This window comes from Oncorhynchus nerka, linkage group LG8, assembly GCF_034236695.1.
Source record: "Oncorhynchus nerka isolate Pitt River linkage group LG8, Oner_Uvic_2.0, whole genome shotgun sequence".
Classification (NCBI taxonomy): domain Eukaryota; kingdom Metazoa; phylum Chordata; class Actinopteri; order Salmoniformes; family Salmonidae; genus Oncorhynchus; species Oncorhynchus nerka.
In genome coordinates, this window is record NC_088403.1 from 16,164,634 (window position 1) to 16,187,709 (window position 23,076).

Sequence of the window (23,076 nt, forward strand, 5' to 3'; positions counted from 1 at the left end):
CCATAACATCTACACATGCTAGGATTTGTATGGACCATAACATCTACACATGGTGTAATGCTAGGATTTGTATGGACCAAAACATCTACACATGCTAGGATTTGTATGGACCATAACATCTACACATGGTGTAATGCTAGGATTTGTATGGACCAAAACATCTACACATGGTGTAATGCTAGGATTTGTATGGACCATAACATCTACACATGGTGTAATGCTAGGATTTGTATGGACCAGAACATCTACACATGGTGTAATGCTAGGATTTGTATGGACCAAAACATCTACACATGGTGTAATGCTAGGCTTTGTATGGACCAAAACATCTACACATGGTGTAATGCTAGGATTTGTATGGACCAAAACATCTACACATGGTGTAATGCTAGGATTTGTATGGGAAATAGTACACATTTACTGCCACTTTCTTGACCTTCCTGTTCTGTTTTCTATTCTTGTGATTTTCTTTGTTGCCAAGTATTGCATTGGATAAGGTGCAGCCAGGTCTATTTCAACAAGGTCTTGTACCTGAGCAGGCAGGTAAACAACCTTCCACACAGCTCATTTTGTAAAGGAATGGTATCTAGTCATAAGCAAGGGCATGCCAATTTCAATGTGCATGTTGCACAGAGGATGTTATGGTGGTTAAATAAATATGAGGCAAATAGTGCACTACAAGGATGGCAGCTCATTCCATGCCAGTTCCCATTACACTGTTGAAGCAGACAAACCATTCCCAGATCAGTTTGTGCTGTCTTGCTTCAACTTGTGACAATGACCACACAAACAGATCTGTGACCAGGCTAAGCAAACGAAGGTGATACAACTATTTACAGTACATGTTTATTGACTCGTCAACAATCGAAAAATTAAACATTCACCAATACAATTCTCAATTCAGCGATCGCCTTAACCATTTGCTGCACAGCAAGGATTCAAGTCCAGGGGAGACGACTTTTCCAACTTAAAAGGTGACTAATGACATGCGGAGAAGAGGTGTAATAGAATGAGGACAGGCACAGATTTAGGCATTTCCTTGATGGGGAGTAGGGAATCATGGGTATTCATTGACATTTTAAACTACCCCCTTGGCAACGATCAATAAATACTATTTTGTTCCACAAGGCAGATTTAATGGCATTGAATTCAAGGTGCCATAATATTTGGCGTTAAACCACGTTCCCAACTCATAATCTGATCTGTGTTGATTATCTGACCCTGGCACTCTGTCTGCATACATTGAGCCTTAACAGCAGAATACTGTTCAGATTCAGCTCCCAAGTACAACATGAACTCTAAAGCATCCATAAATACAGCAGCATAAATACATATTCCCACATTATTGCTGCTTCAACTATTTGTCCAATGATTGAACTGCTCCATTGTCAAGCAATGTGTTTGGAAAGGGCACAGAATGAAAAGATTCATCAATGCAATGTTGACTGATCTGACAAGTGGTGCATATGTTCTCTTTGATGGGAGGGGAAATTATAGAGAAGGAGAAGCGATCCCAAATGGGAGTCATGTTTAAATGGTCAGTATGTTTGGATCGAGCTAAACCATTACTCGTGTTACCTTCTGTCTAGGTTGTGGTACTTCAATATCATTGAAACTTTGGGAAAGGCACTGAATGAATCAGATCAATGTCAGTATTCTACTTAAAACCGATCCACAAAAATCTGTTAATATTTATGTTCTATTAGCAAAGATGGAGTAAAAGTTGGAACAGAAATTGAAAATTTTATTTAAATAAAAACATTTAAGGAGCACCATATTCACAGTGATGGGATGATTTAGTTTACAAATGGACTTTCCACAAGCATACTAAAGTGACTGATACAGTTCAGAATGAATGGAGACCAGGTGTTTTGACTCTTACCCATCTTCCATTGATATTAGGCTTCTACTATGGTGGGTATAAGGGATAAGTCCCTTGGTCAAAAGTAGTGCACTATAGAGAGAATAGGGTGCAATTTGGGACACTGATACAGATAACCATCACAGAGAACTGTATATCAGAGATAACTACCAGAGATAATTGTTTCAAATACCTGTATCCAAGATACCTGAATGCATATTGGATAACTGAATCAGTGTTAAATGGGTATGAGGAGTGTGGTGTGATATTAGGTGAAAGGGAAGTGGTCTATTAGAGACCCAACTACAGTAGCATCAGTCTGTTCTTCACACATATAAACTATTAAAATCAGACTGTCTGTTAATAAGCCTTGAACAGGGAAAAGTGGTGACGACAACCTGTGTCTAAGGCTGGCATGAGGGTGGTACCAATACTACCTTCCCCTTGTAACACAAAAACATGCCAACTGTCTGGTGTAACTTTTCATCTGACTCCAAGTCTAACTTTCCTAATTGTACGTAGAGAGAAAATAAATGTGAGAGAGATGGCGAACAGAATGTCTCATGAAAATACATACAAATAAATGTCCTTCAAATAAATAATCATTCCTCTGAAATGGCATTCTTATTAAAGTCATGAAGGCCAATATAAAATGAGAAAGTAGCGAGGGTCGACGTGAATCTGAAAGCCGTGGAGCAAATGATTTCTGGGTCTGTAGGCAGGCGGATTGAGAGGCTAGAAGCGTGTGTGAGGGGGTGGCGACCTTGCTTAACACAAAGACAAGACGGGGGAATGGGGGCGGGAGGGGGGAATGGGGGCGGGGTCAAGAAACATTCCACTTGGATTCCCTTTAAAATCAGACGTCCAAACGCAAAAAGAAAAAAGGCATCCCATTGTTTTTGGTTTTAAGGCGGGGCTACGTAGGCAGAGGGACCATCAACTCCTTCAAGACGACCCCCTTAAAAATAAATCCTGTGTTCTCCATCCGACATCATCCATCCTTCCTCCTTTATTTCAAGCGCTCGATGAGTTCCTGTGTGAGGCCCAGGTGGAGGAGCTGCATGGTGGGTAACTGAGCCAGCTGGGGTGGGCCTTGAGCAGACGCTCCCAGCACAGCTCCAGTAGGCTGGGCACTGCCAGCCAGATCTTAAACAGGGAGCCAGTCCTCTTGTTCTCGTGGATGTTCACCACACCACCGTGGATGTACATGCAGCCAGCCTGACCGGAGAGAAGATCACAATCAGAAACCTTTATCGTCATGCAACAGTCAGTCGCACAGAGAGTGTGAGTGAAATATGAGCGGGATATTGAATTGTGGTTATTGATTTAGGATGATCCTGTGTTCTTGTTTTGGCAGTGTAAGAATATACTGACTAATCGTGCCAATAAAGCTAGTTGGATTGGAAACAGAAATGGGCTTCGGCCAGAGAGATGAAGGGACTTACAAATGAGTTCTGAAATGAGGTAGTAGAGAGGGGGAAGGAGACATTGCACCTTATTAAAGGAACATCAAGTGACACTTTGCTTCTTGAAAGTCCAATATCTTTGAAGTTTGACTGCTGACATGCAAAACATTTTGGGACTGTATCAACATTGCTAGTTTTTGAGTGGCGTTTCCTTTTAAGTCTACTATGCTAGATCTTGAAACCAGCGAAATGCGTAACTACTACATAATAAACAGCTGAGGTTTCCTCTAGTGTAGAGCCCTACTGACCGGGGTCACAGCAGCACAGTGGAAATAGGCTGGCTCAGGCATCACTGCTGGGAGCTTGGTCCACTGGAACGTCTGCAGGTTGATCTTCCACAGATCAGCCACAATGACTTCACCGTTGTAACCTCCACATAGAAACACATCTGAGACAACATCATGGGTTAGACAGACCAGACTGAGACACAACATCATGGGTTAGACTGAGACCAGTTAGAATATATTGATGGGATGATGAAAATTAACAAATTTTTTCAAACCCTATTTGGGACATTGAATGGAACTGTTGAATGAGATGCGGAGGCAGACAGAAGCAGACTAATGAAGACTTCTGAAAGTGTCTCTGATAAAACCACCACCGTTAGAAGGATAAGTGGTCCGGGCAACGATACCACTACACTTCCTGTACAAACATTGTAATACTACTGCTATAGAATAAATGATAAGAATCTCACCGTTCCCTATCTGCACACAGCTGTGACATCTCCTGGGAGCAGGGTACCCTGTCAAAACCCAAAGCAATTGGATGAGTAGTGATATGTGAATAAACAGACCCATAGACAGCACATTCGTTTTCTATTAAAACATCAAACACAAACCTATTTTATCATGAGGCTTGGTTGATATCTCCTCCCAGGAATTTGTCTCCAGGTTGTACGCATGTATCTGGTACAAACAAAAAGGAAATTAGTTCACCTCCAACACACACAACCGTAAGCCAGCCGCGTAAGCCAGCCGCGTAAGCCAGCCGCGTAAGCCAGCCGCGTAAGCCAGCCGCGTAACCCAGCCTCGTAAGCCAGCCTCGTAACCCAGCCGCGTAACCCAGCCGCGTAACCCAGCCTCGTAACCCAGCCTCATAACCCAGCCTCATAACCCAGCCTCACTCAGTGGCAGAAGTGGCTGCTTCCTCGATCTTTATGGCTTTACAGCACTAAAAATAGCCTGAAAACCACCAAGTGACCAAACTACCTAGATTAGCTGTCTGTTTGCCTAGTCAGACTCACTACCATCACAGGTTTACGATCATTCTTCTGACCTTCCTTGAACTTATCACAGATCTGAATTGGATGGATAGCTGAAAGTGATTGGAACAGGGTTTATGTTGATGACAGGTTGGTGTACTACCTTGTCCAGAGGATAGGAGGTCCAGGAAGTCCCTCCTCCCAGGATGTATATCCTCTGACGGTCGTGTGCTATTTCATGTCTGTACCTGTGACACAAACAGACATGACTCATTACTTATGAGGTCCTCTGCTCCTCTAGGAGCTGAAAGGAAAAAGTCAGGTCATCACTCATGCTGCCCAGTGACTGGGGTGTATTCAAACAGACATGACTCATTACTTATGAGGTCCTCTGCTCCTCTAGGAGCTGAAAGGAAAAAGTCAGGTCATCACTCATGCTGCCCAGTGACTGGGGTGTATTCACTAGACACCAAACAGACATGACTCATTACTTATGAGGTCCTCTGCTCCTCTAGGAGCTGAAAGGAAAAAGTCAGGTCATCACTCATGCTGCCCAGTGACTGGGGTGTATTCACTAGACACCAAACAGACATGACTCATTACTTAGGAGCTGAAAGGAAAAAGTCAGGTCATCACTCATGCTGCCCAGTGACTGGGGTGTATTCACTAGACACCAAACAGACATGACTCATTACTTATGAGGTCCTCTGCTCCTCTAGGAGCTGAAAGGAAAAAGTCAGGTCATCACTCATGCTGCCCAGTGACTGGGGTGTATTCACTAGACACCAAACAGAATGACTCATTACTTGGACTGAAACAGGGAGGACTGGGGTGTACAATGACACCAAACAGAAGAAATTGGACTGAAACAGGGAGGGACAATGACATGATCCGGTGGAACCGATTAAGGCGTGATGCTCACCGTTCCTCAGGCAGGTCGTCTGGTGGGTTGTTGGGTTTGAGGTGGATCCACTCTCTGGTGTTCAGGTCCAGTCTGTGCAGGTCTGTGCTGTAGATGTAACCCGTCGTACCCCCAAACACATACAGGAAGCTGTTAATGATGGCCATCGCCTTGGGGAGAGAGAAACAAAATGGCTACCAAATCAAACTTCAATGGAAATCAACAACAATAAATATTTGTATTTGCAAGGATTGCCTATATCTACATTTGCTATATAATATGCTCCCCTGGGATCCTTTAATGCCTCTACCTATCCCTCAGGAATTCTAGTTAAGTCGATCAGATTTTATTCACATTTTACAAATGCATGTCAAAACGCTTAAGAGCTTTCTACTCTAATGGTCATTACCTCCAACTCAATACCCGTGTCTACAAGTGAAAACAGTGCATTTCTACATTTTGTAGAACTAAATATGATGTTAAAAAGTTCTATCCAATGACATCATCAAAAGATTAAACATTTTGAAAAACTGATTTTCAAACACTGAGATTCACGGTGATGTGGGCAGCAAGAAAAACCCCTCCCTCTGGCTAGAAACGTGTTGCAGACTTTGAAAATCCCTTTTTTCACTTTTAATCCTAACCTGTGATGTCACAGATAAGCATTTTTTTCAGGACCCTTCTTGTGTTTTTAACTACAGATCACAGAAAGGTGCTGTTTTCACTTACAGTGACTTGAACTTTTCCACATTATGTTATGTTACAGCCTTATTTTAAAATGTATTTTAAAAAGTATTCAGACCCTTTGCTATGAGACTCCAAATTGAGCTCAGGTGCACCCTGTGTCCATTGATCATCCTTGAGATGTTTCTACAACTTGATTGATTGGACATGATTTGAAAAGGCACACACCTGTCTATATAAGGCCCCGCAGTTGACAGTGCATGTCAGAGCAAATACCAAGCCATGAGGTCGAAGGAATTGTCTGTAGAGGTCCGAGACAGGATTGTGTTGATGCACAGATCTGGGAAAGGGTACCAAAACATTTCTCCAGCATTCAAGGTCCCCAAGAACACAGTGGCCTCCATAATTCTTAAATAGAAGAAGTTTGGAACCACCAAGACTCTTCCTGGATCTGGCTGCCCGACCAAACTGAGCAATTGGGAGAGAAGGGTCTTGGTCAGGGAGGTGACCAAGAACCTGATGGTCACTCTGACAGAGCTCTAGAGTTCCTCTGTGGAGATGGGAGAAACTTCCAGAAGGACAACCATCTCTGCAGCACTCCACCAATTAGGCCTTTATGGTAGAGTAGCCAGACGGAAGCCACTCCTCAGTAAAAAGGCACATGACAGCCGCTTGGAGTTTGCCAAAAGGCACCCAAACACTCTCAGACCATGAGAAACAAGATTCTCTGGTCTGATGAAACCAAGATTGAACTGTTTGGCCTGAATGCCAAGCGTCACGTCTAGAGGAAACCTGGCACCATCCTTACTGTGAAGCATGGAGGTGGCAGAATCATGCTGTGAAGATATTTTTCAGCGGCAGGGACTGGGAGACTAGTCAGGATGGAGGCAAAGATGAACAGAGCAAAGTAGAACGAGATCCTTGATGAAAACCTGCTCCAGAGCGCTCAGGACCTCAGACTTGGTCGAAGGTTTACCTTCGAACAGAACATCAACCCTAAGCACACAGCCAACACAATGCAGGAGTGGCTTCGGGACAAGTCTCTGAATGTCCTTGAGTGGCCCAGCCAGAGCCCGGACTTGAACCCGATCGAACATCTCTGGAGACCTGAAAATAGCTGTGCAGCGACACTCCCTATCTAACCTGACAGAGCTTGAGAGGATCTACAGAGAAGAATGGGAGAAACTCCCCAAATACAGGTTTGCCAAGCTTGTAGCGTCATAACCAAGAAGACTCGAGGCTATAATCGCTACCAAAGGTGCTTCAACGAAGTACTGAGTAAAGGGTCTGAATACTTATGTAAATGTGATAGCATTTATTTATTTTTTAGCAAACATTCAAAAAAACAAGTTTCTGCTTTGTCATTATGGGGTATTGTGTGTAGATTGATGAGGGTAAAAAAGGTTTTTAATCAATTTTAGAATAAGGCTGTAACCTAACAAAATGTGGAAAAAGTCAAGGTGTCTGAATACTTTCCAAAGGCACTGTATGTATACACTGATTTGGTACTGGAGATAATGAATGAGGTTGAAAAGTGGTGGAGGTGCCCTTTAACAGGAAACGGAATGAAGGGCTAAACCCCAGAGTCCAGAGCAAGCCAAGGAGGCAGTGGCAGACAGAACCAGTAGAGAAGATAATCAGAGATGAGCCAGTAATGCCGGATTTGATTGGCCTACCTGTCCGTAGATTCGGTTGGGCTTCTTCCCTCGGCAGTTGAGCAGCGACCACCGCTTGTACTTGACGTTGCAGACGTGGACGTCATTCCCGTTGTTTTCCCCAAAGGGAATCCCAGTGCCACCGAACACCAGCAGATTGTTTCCATGTAAAACAGCTGAGGGACACAATACTGAAGGTTTAAGCTGGGTCGTGTTCATTAGGGCACACAGTAGCAAAACCTTAAGTCATTTTGCAACGGAAACAAAGTGTTTCTTATTGCACTTATTTTAAAAGCATTTCACCACCCCCAAAATAACATTTGCTAAATATGTGTTTTCAACCAATACGATTTTAAGTCCCTCCCATTGTCATGCCTACTGGACACTATTCCCAACGGTCTGACAGCAGGTGGGATTGTCCATGTGGAGGCTTTTCACCAAATCACTAAACTTGATAATCCATTGTCTTCTGAGGTCATAATGTCATGGGATGACGAGGTAAAACCGAAAAATCATCCACAGACCAATTATTTATCAAACAGTCCATTTGATGTTACTGAGGTGTAGAAATGCTCTTTCGTGATTTAATACATCAATGAGTTAGCTAAATCATATTTTACTAACCAAAACTTGTCACAAGTGACTGGGTTCTAAATCAGTTTGATCCCCACCAGCAGTGCTTGTTCATTCAACCATTCTTTCATACAATCACGGTTGGTTTGATTTAATTTTAAAAAATGTAGATGTGGAAAATTGTAGGATATTTTATTTTACCCTCTTGATAAGTGATCATACTGTATTAAGTTGTTATTGATGGATTACATGCATTGGAAATGAAAAAGTAAATAAGCAACTACTGCAACCTGAGTTTTCCATTCATAAATGTCCAGGGTAAATTACTACAGTAGATGGGCCCTGGTATTTCAGTTGTACTGAATGACTGTCAAATCTGTGCTTAGACTGCTCAATGAGCTACATTTATATTGAAGATCAGTGGCGATTTTAGCATGTAAAATCTTGGTGGGGCAAATGTTAAAAAAAATATAGATCTTTTTTTTAGATGCATACCAGCAAAGCCACTACACAACACCAACTGAGCCACACGGGACTCCTGAACATAATACCCTTCGGTACCCATGAACGTAAACCCCTTCAGTACCCCTGAACACAATACCCATCAGTACCCCTGAACACAATACCCTTCAGTACCCATGAACGTAAACCCCTTCGGTACCCCTGAACACAATACCCTTCGGTACCCCTGAACACAATACCCTTCGGTACCCCTGAACGTAAACCCCTTCGGTACCCATGAACGTAAACCCCTTCGGTACCCATGAACGTAAACCCCTTCGGTACCCATGAACGTAATACCCTTCGGTACCCATGAACGTAAACCCCTTCGGTACCCCTGAACACAATACCCTTCGGTACCCCTGAACGTAAACCCCTTCGGTACCCCTGAACGTAAACCCCTTCGGTACCCCTGAACGTAAACCCCTTCGGTACCCATGAACGTAAACCCCTTCCCCGGTACCCCTGGTAAACCCATGAACGTAAACCCCTTCGGTACCCCTGAACGTAATACCCTTCGGTACCCATGAACGTAAACCCCTTCGGTACCCCTGAACACAATACCCTTCGGTACCCCTGAACACAATACCCTTCGGTACCCCTGAACACAATACCCTTCGGTACCCCTGAACGTAAACCCCTTCGGTACCCCTGAACGTAAACCCCTTCGGTACCCCTGAACGTAAACCCCTTCGGTACCCATGAACGTAAACCCCTTCGGTACCCCTGAACGTAAACCCCTTCGGTACCCCTGAACGTAAACCCCTTCGGTACCCCTGAACGTAAACCCCTTCGGTACCCCTGAACGTAAACCCCTTCGGTACCCCTGAACGTAAACCCCTTCGGTACCCCTGAACGTAAACCCCTTCGGTACCCATGAACGTAAACCCCTTCGGTACCCCTGAACACAATACCCTTCGGTACCCCTGAACACAATACCCTTCGGTACCCCTGAACACAATACCCTTCGGTACCCCTGAACGTAAACCCTTCGAACATACCCCTGAACGTAAACCCCTTCGGTACCCCTGAACGTAAACCCCTTCGGAACATAAACCCTTCGGTACCCTGAACGTAAACCCCTTCGGTACCCCTGAACGTAAACCCCTTCGGTACCCCTGAACGTAAACCCCTTCGGTACCCCTGAACGTAAACCCCTTCGGTACCCCTGAACGTAAACCCCTTCGGTACCCCTGAACGTAATACCCTTCGGTACCCCTGAACGCAATACCCTTCGGTACCCCTGAACGCAATACCCTTCGGTACCCCTGAACGCAATACCCTTCGGTACCCCTGAACGCAATACCCTTCGGTACCCCTGAACGCAATACCCTTCGGTACCCCTGAACGCAATACCCTTCGGTACCCCTGAACGCAATACCCTTCGGTACCCCTGAACGCAATACCCTTCGGTACCCCTGAACATAATACCCTTGAACGCCCCTGAACATACATACCTTCGTACCCCTGAACGCAATACCCTTCGGTACCCCTGAACGCAATACCCTTCGGTACCCCTGAACGCAATACCCTTCGGTACCCCTGAACGCAATACCCTTCGGTACCCCTGAACATACATACCCTTCGGTACCCCTGAACATACATACCCTTCGGTACCCCTGAACATACATACCCTTCGGTACCCCTGAACATACATACCCTTCGGTACCCCTGAACATACATACCCTTCGGTACCCCTGAACATACATACCCTTCGGTACCCCTGAACATACATACCCTTCGGTACCCCTGAACATACATACCCTTCGGTACCCCCTTCGTACCCCTGAACATACATGAACATACATACCCTTCGGTACCCCTGAACATACATACCCTTCGGTACCCCTGAACATACATACCCTTCGGTACCCCTGAACATACATACCCTTCGGTACCCCTGAACATACATACCCTTCAGTACCCCCTTCAGTGAACATACATACCCTTCGTACCCCTGAACATACATACCCTTCAGTACCCCTGAACATACATACCCTTCGTACCCCTGAACATACCCTTCAGTACCCCTGAACATACATACCCTTCAGTACCCCTGAACATACCCCTGAACATACATACCCTTACATACCCTTCAGTACCCCTGAACATACATACCCTTCAGTACCCCTGAACATACATACCCTTCAGTACCCCTGAACATACATACCCTTCAGTACCCCTGAACACAATACCCTTCAGTACCCCTGAACATACATACCCTTCAGTACCCCTGAACATACATACCCTTCAGTACCCCTGAACATACCCTTCAGTATACCCTTCAGTACCCCTGAACATACATACATACATACCTTCAGTACCCCTGAACATACATACCCTTCAGTACCCTGAACATACATACCCTTCAGTACCCCTGAACATACATACCCTTCAGTACCCCTGAACATACATACCCTTCAGTACCCCTGAACATACATACCCTTCAGTACCCCTGAACATACATACCCTTCAGTACCCCTGAACATACATACCCTTCAGTACCCCTGAACATACATACCCTTCAGTACCCCTGAACATACATACCCTTCAGTACCCTGAACATACATACCCTTCAGTACCCCTGAACATACATACCCTTCAGTACCCTGAACATACATACCCTTCAGTACCCCTGAACATACATACCCTTCAGTACCCCATGAACATACAACATACCCTTCAGTACCCCTGAACATACATACCCTTCAGTACCCCTTCAGTGAACATACATACCCTTCAGTACCCCTGAACATACATACCCTTCAGTACCCCATGAACATAACATACATACCCTTCAGTACCCCTGAACTGAACATACATACCCTTCAGTACCCCTGAACATACATACCCTTCAGTACCCCTGAACATACATACCCTTCAGTACCCCTGAACATACATACCCTTCAGTACCCCTGAACATACATACCCTTCAGTACCCCTGAACATACATACCCTTCAGTACCCCTGAACATACATACCCTTCGGTACCCTGAACTTACCCTTCAGTACCCCTGAACATACATACCCTTCAGTACCCCTGAACATACATACCCTTCAGTACCCCTGAACATACATACCCTTCAGTACCCCTGAACATACATACCCTTCAGTACCCCTGAACATACATACCCTTCAGTACCCCTGAACATACATACCCTTCAGTACCCCTGAACATACATACCCTTCAGTACCCCTGAACATACATACCCTTCAGTACCCCATACATACCCTGAACATACATACCCTTCAGTACCCCTGAACATACATACCCCTGAACATCAGTACCCCTGAACATACATACCCTTCAGAACATACATACCCTTCGGTACCAGTACCTGAACATACATACCCTTCAGTACCCCTGAACATACATACCCTTCAGTACCCCTGAACATACATACCCTTCAGTACCCCTGAACATACATACCCTTCAGTACCCCTGAACCCCTGAACATACCCTTCAGTACCCCTGAACATACATACCCTTCAGTACCCCTGAACATACATACCCTTCAGTACCCCTGAACATACATACCCTTCAGTACCCCTGAACATACATACCCTTCAGTACCCCTGAACATACATACCCTTCAGTACCCCTGAACATACATACCCTTCAGTACCCCATACATGAACATACATACCCTTCAGTACCCCTGAACATACATACCCTTCAGTACCCCTGAACATACATACCCTTCAGTACCCCTGAACATACATACCCTTCAGTACCCCTGAACATACATACCCTTCAGTACCCCTGAACATACATACCCTTCAGTACCCTGAACATACATACCCTTCAGTACCCCTGAACATACATACCCTTCAGTACCCCTGAACATACATACCCTTCAGTACCCCTGAACATACATACCCTTCAGTACCCCTGAACATACATACCCTTCAGTACCCCTGATACCATACATACCCTTCAGTACCCCTGAACATACCCTTCATACCCTTCAGTACCCCTGAACATACATACCCTTCAGTACCCCTGAACATACATACCCTTCAGTACCCCTGAACATACATACCCTTCAGTACCCCTGAACATACATACCCTTCAGTACCCCTGAACATACATACCCTTCAGTACCCCTGAACATACATACCCTTCAGTACCCCTGAACATACATACCCTTCAGTACCCCTGAACATACATACCCTTCAGTACCCCTGAACATACATACCCTTCAGTACCCCTGAACATACATACCCTTCAGTACCCCTGAACATACATACCCTTCAGTACCCCTGAACATACATACCCTTCAGTACCCCTGAACATACATACCCTTCAGTACCCCTGAACATACATACCCTTCAGTACCCCTGAACATACATACCCTTCAGTACCCCTGAACATACATACCCTTCAGTACCCCTGAACATACATACCCTTCAGTACCCCTGAACATACATACCCTTCAGTACCCCTGAACATACATACCCTTCAGTACCCCTGAACATACATACCCTTCAGTACCCCTGAACATACATACCCTTCAGTACCCCTGAACATACATACCCTTCAGTACCCCTGAACATACATACCCTTCAGTACCCTGAACATACATACCCTTCAGTACCCCTGAACATACATACCCTTCAGTACCCCTGAACATACATACCCTTCAGTACCCCTGAACATACATACCCTTCATACCCCTTCAGTACCCCTGAACATACATACCCTTCAGTACCCCCCTGAACATACATACCCTTCAGTACCCTGAACATACCCTGAACATACATACCCTTCAGTACCCCTGAACATACATACCCTTCAGTACCCCTGAACATACATACCCTTCAGTACCCCTGAACATACATACCCTTCAGTACCCCTGAACATACATACCCTTCAGTACCCCTGAACATACATACCCTTCAGTACCCCTGAACATACATACCCTTCAGTACCCCTGAACATACCCCTTCAGTACCCCTGAACATACATACCCTTCAGTACCCCTGAACATACATACCCTTCAGTACCCCTGATACATACCCCCCTGAACAGTACCCCTGAACATACATACCCTTCAGTACCCCTGAACATACATACCCTTCAGTACCCCTGAACATACATACCCTTCAGTACCCCTGAACATACATACCCTTCAGTACCCCTGAACATACATACCCTTCAGTACCCTGAACATACATACCCTTCAGTACCCCTGAACATACATACCCTTCAGTACCCCTGAACATACATACCCTTCAGTACCCCTGAACATACCCTTCAGTACCCTGAACATACATACCCTTCAGTACCCCTGAACATACATACCCTTCAGTACCCCTGAACCCCTGAACATACATACCCTTCAGTACCCCTGAACATACATACCCTTCAGTACCCCTGAACATACATACCCTTCAGTACCCCTGAACATACATACCCTTCAGTACCCCTGAACATACATACCCTTCAGTACCCCTGAACATACATACCCTTCAGTACCCCTGAACATACATACCCTTCAGTACCCCTGAACATACATACCCTTCAGTACCCCTGAACATACATACCCTTCAGTACCCCTGAACATACATACCCTTCAGTACCCCTGAACATACAGTACCCTGAACATACAGTACCCTTCAGTACCCCTGAACATACATACCCTTCAGTACCCCTGAACATACATACCCTTCAGTACCCCTGAACATACATACCCTTCAGTACCCCATACATACCCTTCAGTAACATACATACCCTTCAGTACCCCTGAACATACATACCCTTCAGTACCCCTGAACATACATACCCTTCAGTACCCCTGAACATACATACCCTTCAGTACCCCTGAACATACATACCCTTCAGTACCCCTGAACATACATACCCTTCAGTACCCCTGAACATACATACCCTTCAGTACCCCTGAACATACATACCCTTCAGTACCCCTGAACATACATGAACACCCTTCAGTACCCCTGAACATACATACCCTTCAGTACCCCTGAACATACATACCCTTCAGTACCCCTGAACATAATACCCTTCAGTACCCTGAACATACATACCCTTCAGTACCCCTGAACATACATACCCTTCAGTACCCCTGAACATACATACCCTTCAGTACCCCTGAACATACATACCCTTCAGTACCCCTGAACATACATACCCTTCAGTACCCCTGAACATACATACCCTTCAGTACCCTGAACATACATACCCTCAGTACCCCCCCTGAACATACATACCCTTCAGTACCCCTGAACATACATACCCTTCAGTACCCCTGAACATACATACCCTTCAGTACCCCTGAACATACATACCCTTCAGTACCCCTGAACATACATACCCTTCAGTACCCCTGAACATACATACCCTTCAGTACCCTGAACATACATACCCTTCAGTACCCCTGAACATACATACCCTTCAGTACCCCTGAACATACATACCCTTCAGTACCCCTGAACAACATACATACCCTTCAGTACCCCTGAACATACATACCCCTGAACATACATACCCTTCAGTCAGTACCCTTCAGTACCCCTGAACATACATACCCTTCAGTACCCCTGAACATACATACCCTTCAGTACCCCTGAACATACATACCCTTCAGTACCCCTGAACATACATACCCTTCAGTACCCCTGAACATACATACCCTTCAGTACCCCTGAACATACATACCCTTCAGTACCCCTGAACATACATACCCTTCAGTACCCCTGAACATACATACCCTTCAGTACCCCTGAACATACATACCCTTCAGTACCCCTGAACATACATACCCTTCAGTACCCCTGAACATACATACCCTTCGGTAGCTGAAGATAATACATCAAGGGAGACGATAGGCTAAAAGATCATTTTCACTGTAGTGTCCCTTTAAATTCCATACCTGAAATAAACAATCCTACTGGTTCCCTTACCTGACATGGAGGCCAGCTCGGTGGGCATGTAGCCCTCTGTACGGATCTGCTGCCAGGTGCCCGTGGCAAAGTGGTACCTCCACAGCTCCCTGAACAGCGGGTAGTCCTCGTTCTCCTGGCCGCCCGACTCATCATAGTCTGGGTTGTACCCCCCGAACACGTACAGGTTGGTGTTGTCTGCCACGCAGCGATGCCCGCTCCGAGCTGGGGGCATATGGAGACCTGTGGGGTGGTACAGAGTGGTAGAGGTATTAGGAGGAGGATGACAGTAAGGGTCAAGGTGGAGAGAGATGTTAAGCTACAGCGGGCTACTACTCCAGGAATCACACATAGCCTAGTTGGCCATCCTTCATCAGTCCTGTGTTAATCTTCATGGGTTCATCATGCTGCCATGATAATAACCGTTGATCAAAAAAGATCAACTGTTCTAACTAGAAGATGTAAAACAGGACAGTTTGACTAGTTGATAGAGCTGCAGGATTCTAGTAAACTTACCAAAAAATATTAGTTGGAAGACAACCGGAATCAGAATGGAATAAGCAGGATATCTGGATTTCTCAAACCAGGATTTCTGGAATTTTGAAAACCCACTAGTTGAGGACTAGGCCTATGCTGTCTGAGCAAGGTCCTTCCATGTTGCAATCTGGGATTCCGGAGGTTTCTATTGTGTAAGCACTAAGCTAGTGAAGTTGTGTGGAACATTTGTGATAGAGAAGCACAGCAACTACAGTATAATATACCTGGTCAAACTAATAAAGCAAGTAGGTGCGTCTTGCTGGCATCATGGTACTTTTTAAATCCCAGGGTGATGCACACAGCAGAGCAGACAGTAATATAATAGAGCATGTATTACTATCCTCCTGGTAGAGGATGGTATGGTACTTTTTAAATCCCAGGGTGATGCACACAGCAGAGCAGACAGTAATATAATAGAGCATGTATTACTATCCTCCTGGTAGAGGATGGTATGGTACTTTTTAAATCCCAGGGTGGTGCACACAGCAGAGCAGAGAGTAATATAATAGAGCATGTATTACTATCCTCCTGGTAGAGGATGTCCCCACAACCATAGAAAAACAAGGAAAATGTTCCCTTGTGGGGACATTTCCCAGGTCCCCAATAAGGCAAAGGCTATTTTAGGCTTAGTTTAAGGGTTAGAATTAGGGTTAGGGAAAATCGTATTTTTGATGGGAATAAATGTTTGGTCCCCACAGGGATAGAAAAACAAACTGTGTGTGTGTGTGTGTGTGTGTGTAGATTCACCGAAAACAAAACGGCTCACACTTAGGAACACAACTTTCAAAAGGTTCCACCGATGGCGCGCTCTTTTCCACAGTGACAGTCCACCAAGAGAGATCACAAGAGCCCTGCCACCTTCACCTTTCAGCTGCATGACTTTCCTCTCTGCAGTAAAAACACAGAGCTCACCACCAATAGCCTAATTCCTAGGCTGGGCATTTGGTCCATAACCTGCAACACTGCAGCTGATACCAGTGTGTTCCCAAAAATCTAAAGTAGCCAACATAATGAAAAAATGTAATTCTCATTTGGATGCATCAATTAAGTAGCCAGCCACATAAGGATTAGGGAGAGTAGTCAGCTATTAGACTGGCAGCTGGCACGTAGAGAACACGCTGATTCTTACATTCTAATCAGTTATCAGACGCTCTTATCCAGAGACATTTATAGTATATTTGTATGTACTGGTCCCCCATGGGAATTGAACCCACAACCTTGGCGTTGCAAGCGCCATGCTCTACTGACTGAGCTGACAGTCAGAGAGAATCAACTAAATGAGTGTGTGCTGGAAGGTGACAAAAAGACACTAACATAAGGCGAGTTTCATGGCCCGGTGACCCGGGTGGGTGAAGATCACTTAATGATCAATGAAATGGTCTAAAATGGCAGGACCAATGGAATGGTCTGCCCACCCGGGGAACCGGACCATGCAAAACGAACTCGCCCAGACACACTCACACCCAACCTATTGGCCATACTAATTTTCTTAGGGCCTTTCACCACAATCAGAGTTGTCAGTTGGTCAGTAACACACACATCAACCACTTGTTTCTTAAACATCAGCAGCAGAGCAAGGGGTCCCTAATGACTCAAGACGGGGGTCAAAAAGGCCTCTAACATAGCACCATGATGATGTTGTGATTGGATGCAGATCCTGGGTTAGGTTAACAGAACCCAGGACATTGTTCTAACATAGCACCATGATGTTGTTGTGATTAGATGCAGATCCTGGGTTAGGCTAACAGAACCCAGGACATTGTTCTAACATAGCACCATGATGATGTTGTGATTAGATGCAGATCCTGGGTTAGGCTAACAGAACCCAGGACATTGTTCTAACATAGCACCATGATGTTGTGATTAGATGCAGATCCTAGGTTAGGCTAACAGAACCCAGGACATTGTTCTAACATAGCACCATGATGATGTTGTGATTAGATGCAGATCCTGGGTTAGGCTAACAGAACCCAGGACATTGTTCTAACATAGCACCATGATGATGTTGTGATTAGATGCAGATCCTAGGTTAGGCTAACATAACCCAGGACATTGTTCTAACATAGCACCATGATGATGTTGTGATTAGATGCAGATCCTGGGTTAGGTTAACAGAACCCAGGACATTGTTCTAACATAGCACCATGATGATGTTGTGATTAGATGCAGATCCTGGGTTAGGCTAACAGAACCCAGGACATTGTTCTAACATAGCACCATGATGATGTTGTGATTAGATGCAGATCCTGGGTTAGGCTAACAGAACCCAGGACATTGTTCTAACATAGCACCATGATGATGTTGTGATTAGATGCAGATCTTCCACAAGAAATTCCATAGTTTTGTGTTTTGTTGATGGTGGTGGAAAATGCCATCTTAAGCACCGCTCTAGAATCTCCCATAAGTGTTCAATTGGGTTGAGATCTGACAGACACACACACACCCTTTTAAACCCCCTATTCTCCTTTGAGACCCCTCTTTCAAAGTTACTGAGATCTCTTCTTCTAGCCATGCATGGTAGCCAAAATAAATGGGAATTTCTATACATGACCCTATGCATGATGGGATATTAGTTCCTTAATTAACTCTGGAACCCCACCTGTGTGGAATCACCTGCTTTCAATATACTTTATATCCCTCATTGACTCAAGTGTTTGGTTTATTTTGTCAGGCACCTGTCCGTTCACACCATATGTGAAACACTGATACTCTCAGCTCCAGGCTTCAGACCGAGATAAAGCTTCACCACACCAAAACCACACTCAACTAACAAGCTACAAGACGAGATAAGAAATGGGTTGAGCACAGGTCATTCTTCATCTTCAGTCTCAATGTAGGGCAGGCATAATCAAATCCACTTTACTAGAAGACAAAAATGCTATACTTTAATGAAGTACAGGACCTAGGCTACCTTAGGTCAGGGGAAAGAGGATACCTAGTCAGTTGCACAACTGAATGCATTCAACCGAAATGTGTCTTTCCGCATTTAAACCAAAACATCTATTCTAGGTTTGAGAAACTTCCACCCTTCAATGCCACTTTCACATAGCACGAACCAAGTGGGAATGGTGATGCCATTGTATAATGCAGTATAATGGACCAGGCATGTGTAAACATCCCCACACATTCTGTTCTCCCAGGCCCTAAACATCCCCACGCATTCTGTTCTCCCAGGCCCTAAACATCCCCACGCATTCTGTTCTCCCAGGCCCTAAACATCCCCACGCATTCTGTTCTCCCAGGCCCTAAACATCCCCACGCATTCTGTTCTCCCAGGCCCTAAACATCCCCACGCATTCTGTTCTCCCAGGCCCTAAACATCACCACGCATTCTGTTCTACCAGGACCTAAACATCCCCACGCATTCTGTTCTCCCAGGCCCTAAACATCACCACGCATTCTGTTCTCCCAGGCCCTAAACATCACCACGCATTCTGTTCTCCCAGGCCCTAAACATCCCCACGCATTCTGTTCTCCCAGGCCCTAAACATCCCCACGCATTCTGTTCTCCCAGGTCCTAAACATCCCCACGCATTCTGTTCTCCCAGGCCCTAAACATCCCCACGCATTCTGTTCTCCCAGGCCCTAAACATCCCCACGCATTCTGTTCTCCCAGGCCCTAAACATCCCCACGCATTCTGTTCTCCCAGGCCCTAAACATCCCCACGCATTCTGTTCTCCCAGGCCCTAAACATCCCCACGCATTCTGTTCTCCCAGGCCCTAAACATCCCCACGCATTCTGTTCTACCAGGACCTAAACATCCCCACGCATGTAGCTTAGCCTCTTTCTACAGCATGTAGCCTAGCCTCTTTCTACAGCATGTAGCCTAGCCTCTTTCTACAGCATGTAGCCTAGCCTCTTTCTACAGCATGTAGCCTAGCCTCTTTCTACAGCATGTAGCCTAGCCTCTTTCCACAGCATGTAGCCTAGCCTCTTTCCACAGCATGTAGCCTAGCCTCTTTCCACAGCATGCATTCTCATTAGCACATGTCCTTCGTGCACACACACAACATCATTTTAGAAGAAGCAAGGTATTGCCTGGATTTTGCACAGCAGCTAAGTAGTAGGCCACAGACAACTATACCTACAGAGAGCAATAGTAATGGCGTCTTTTTGTAGGAACTAACTCTGCCATGGCTAATTAGCCAAAGCCTATTGGGAATTTATATTGATAAACAGAGAAAATAAGGTCTGTGGTAAACACAGGTTTAGGAGATCTTATACGTTTTGTGATAATCTTCATTAGCTAATGTCACTTTAAGCATTTATTTAATCAAAACAAGCACACAGTCTTCATAATTCATAAAGGTCCTGTGAATTGACTGATATTATCTCACAGGGGGAAAAAACATAAGATATCCTAAACCTGTGTTAACCTCAGACCTTCATTTCAGTGTTTATTCCAAAACCCCATTCTCTCCCACCATAGGAATTGCTGAACGAACCAGATGCATCCGATTTCCGGTATTTGGGACTACAAGCTGGCGAACTCTATGTTACTATGAACAAGGGTTGCAGTACCTGGGGCTCCGGATGCAGTCCTTGATGTAACAAACACAAATCCATCCGGCATCAGTATATATGTTATTATTAAACAGCATTATGTTATATTCCTGTGTATTGCCAACAATAGAAGGCCTAATGCCTGAGGACCAAAATAATGTGTATAATGAAATATGATCAATTTCTCATCCATAATCTTGATGGTTTGGAGTCAGTGTCGAGGTCATTCGCATACGGTAAATCAATCAATACCGTGGTCAATAGCTTAAGTTAAATGTATGAATCAGGTTCTACTAAACATATTTTTTGCAAGGATGGAGGATCACCTGGAGTTGAGCATTTCTGCAGATGAGTCGACCACCAACCATCTTTCCATTTCATAATGATGTCAGTCTAGCGAACGTTATGCATCAAACATTTGTATAGCCAACAACTGAACCAGAATATGGCCTTATTAATGGATGTCTCCTGTAAAGCCAGATTCGGGTTCAGCCAACAACATGAAGCGCAAATAACTGACATCTGTGAAATAACGTTAGCTAGAATGAACGTTAGTCAGCTAAAACATTTGCAATCCAGCTAATAACGTTAGTAGATTAGGCTAATATGAGATTGTTTACTTTCATATTTTATTCTTAAACGGTGTTTCCATGGTTTATTGCTCTCTGAGCAAACCAAAATAAACATAGATAGCTAATTACCTACCTAGGTAACGTTAGCCAGTTAGTGGTACAGACATAGGCTAACTAGTTAGCTACCTAGGTCGCCGCTATTGTTACATTTGGTTAAACATCTTGCCTTTCAATGTCAATAGCACAAAAACCCAGTTAACCGCTGCAATCAAGATTAGCGGATTTTGTCAATCATATTCATTGAATTGGTTTCATAACAGTAACGTTACCAGCGGACAGGTCTCTAGTAATATGGCTAACGTTAGCTAGCTGGATATGCTACAGTAGTATGTTGTTTTTGACTGACCTGCTACTCTGACTGGAGGCCTCACTGTCAGTTTCTCGAATTTATTCAGTTGTTCCGAACTGCGATCGCCTTCTGCGGCCGACATCGTTTCCCAGATCCAAGACGATCAACAAAATGTTACTCAAAATTGCGACAAAATGCTTTAAGGTGCTGATAATACATTACAACAAATAAAACGTTACATTATTCCCAAGGAAAGCCATTTACAAATGCACCGTTCAGGTGTCCCTGACCAATCAGAGAGCCTGTTATTGATGTGCATCGCGTAGGAAAGTTATTGGGTTTCCACTAGTTACCACAGCCATCGTAAATATTCATGAAAACAAACATTTGCTTTTTGGTCTTAATTTAAGGCCAAGGTTAGACATACGGTTGGCAGTGTGGTTAAGGTTAGAGTTAGGTTTAAAATCCTATTTTGAGAAGATACATTTAAGTAATGGGCGGGGTTTGACTTTGTGGCTGTGATAACTAGTGACGACAAAATAATGGGCGGGGCAAGGTACATAATATGTTGAAAATAAGCCAGGGTGCATAATTGAGCGCTTTGCATAGTTCATAGATCGTCCTATTTTTCTAATTGTCCATAAATGACTTGGATTTAATGCAAAAAGTTTGGCATATGTTGCATAATGATGGATTAAGCATAAATTCCCAATTACTAATACTGTGTCACGGTGACTTGGTTAATAGAACAAGGCTTAACGTCAAATGAACATTTATTTATTCATACCTAGGCCACATGAAATTGTTGAGGAGGTTGAAAATATTCATCAGGGACGAAAACACTTTATTGACACTATCAATTCATGAAGCAAAAGCATATCACTGACAATAGTCATAAAATTCTAGAATAAGTGTCGGACATTCTCTCTTGGATTTCCAGACAAGATTGAGCTGAAAATAACCAAGAGGGAAATACATTTTATTTATTGAAAGAAGTGTTTATGTTTTAAACAATTGCCTGTTGATCATTTAAATTCCACAATATGAAATTATATGAAGACAACGTCTATCTGTCAGTTCACTTTCTCAGGGTCATTTAACTGATTGGATGGCAATGACTTCCTTACCCTCTCTGTCCTGGATGGCTGTGCTTATTGCCAGAGTTTCAGCCACAACCAGTTGTGGTTCTAGCTTATATGGCTCCCTGAGGGGAACCCCCCCCCTTCAACAATATGTCTGTGAAACTATGAATGAATTGTGGTTTATTTGGTAACATTCAGGTCGCAGTTGCAAATGAGAACTTGTTCTCAACTAGCCTACCTGGTTAAATAAAGGTGAAATAAAAAATAAAAAATAAATTTCGTA

At 44.3% G+C, this 23,076-nt stretch overlaps 1 protein-coding gene across 1 annotated transcript; it reads right to left on the reverse strand.

The window, feature by feature from the left end:
- Positions 1–832: 832 nt before the first annotated feature.
- On the reverse strand, positions 833–22,147 carry klhdc10 (kelch domain containing 10). Its single transcript, XM_065021440.1, is given in 10 exon segments — positions 833–2,950; positions 2,953–3,079; positions 3,576–3,715; positions 4,025–4,072; positions 4,169–4,235; positions 4,695–4,779; positions 5,454–5,602; positions 7,793–7,947; positions 15,770–15,991; positions 21,769–22,147. Coding segments are annotated over 10 exon segments (1,158 nt in total). The 5' UTR covers positions 21,854–22,147; the 3' UTR covers positions 833–2,870.
- Positions 22,148–23,076: the final 929 nt, after the last annotated feature.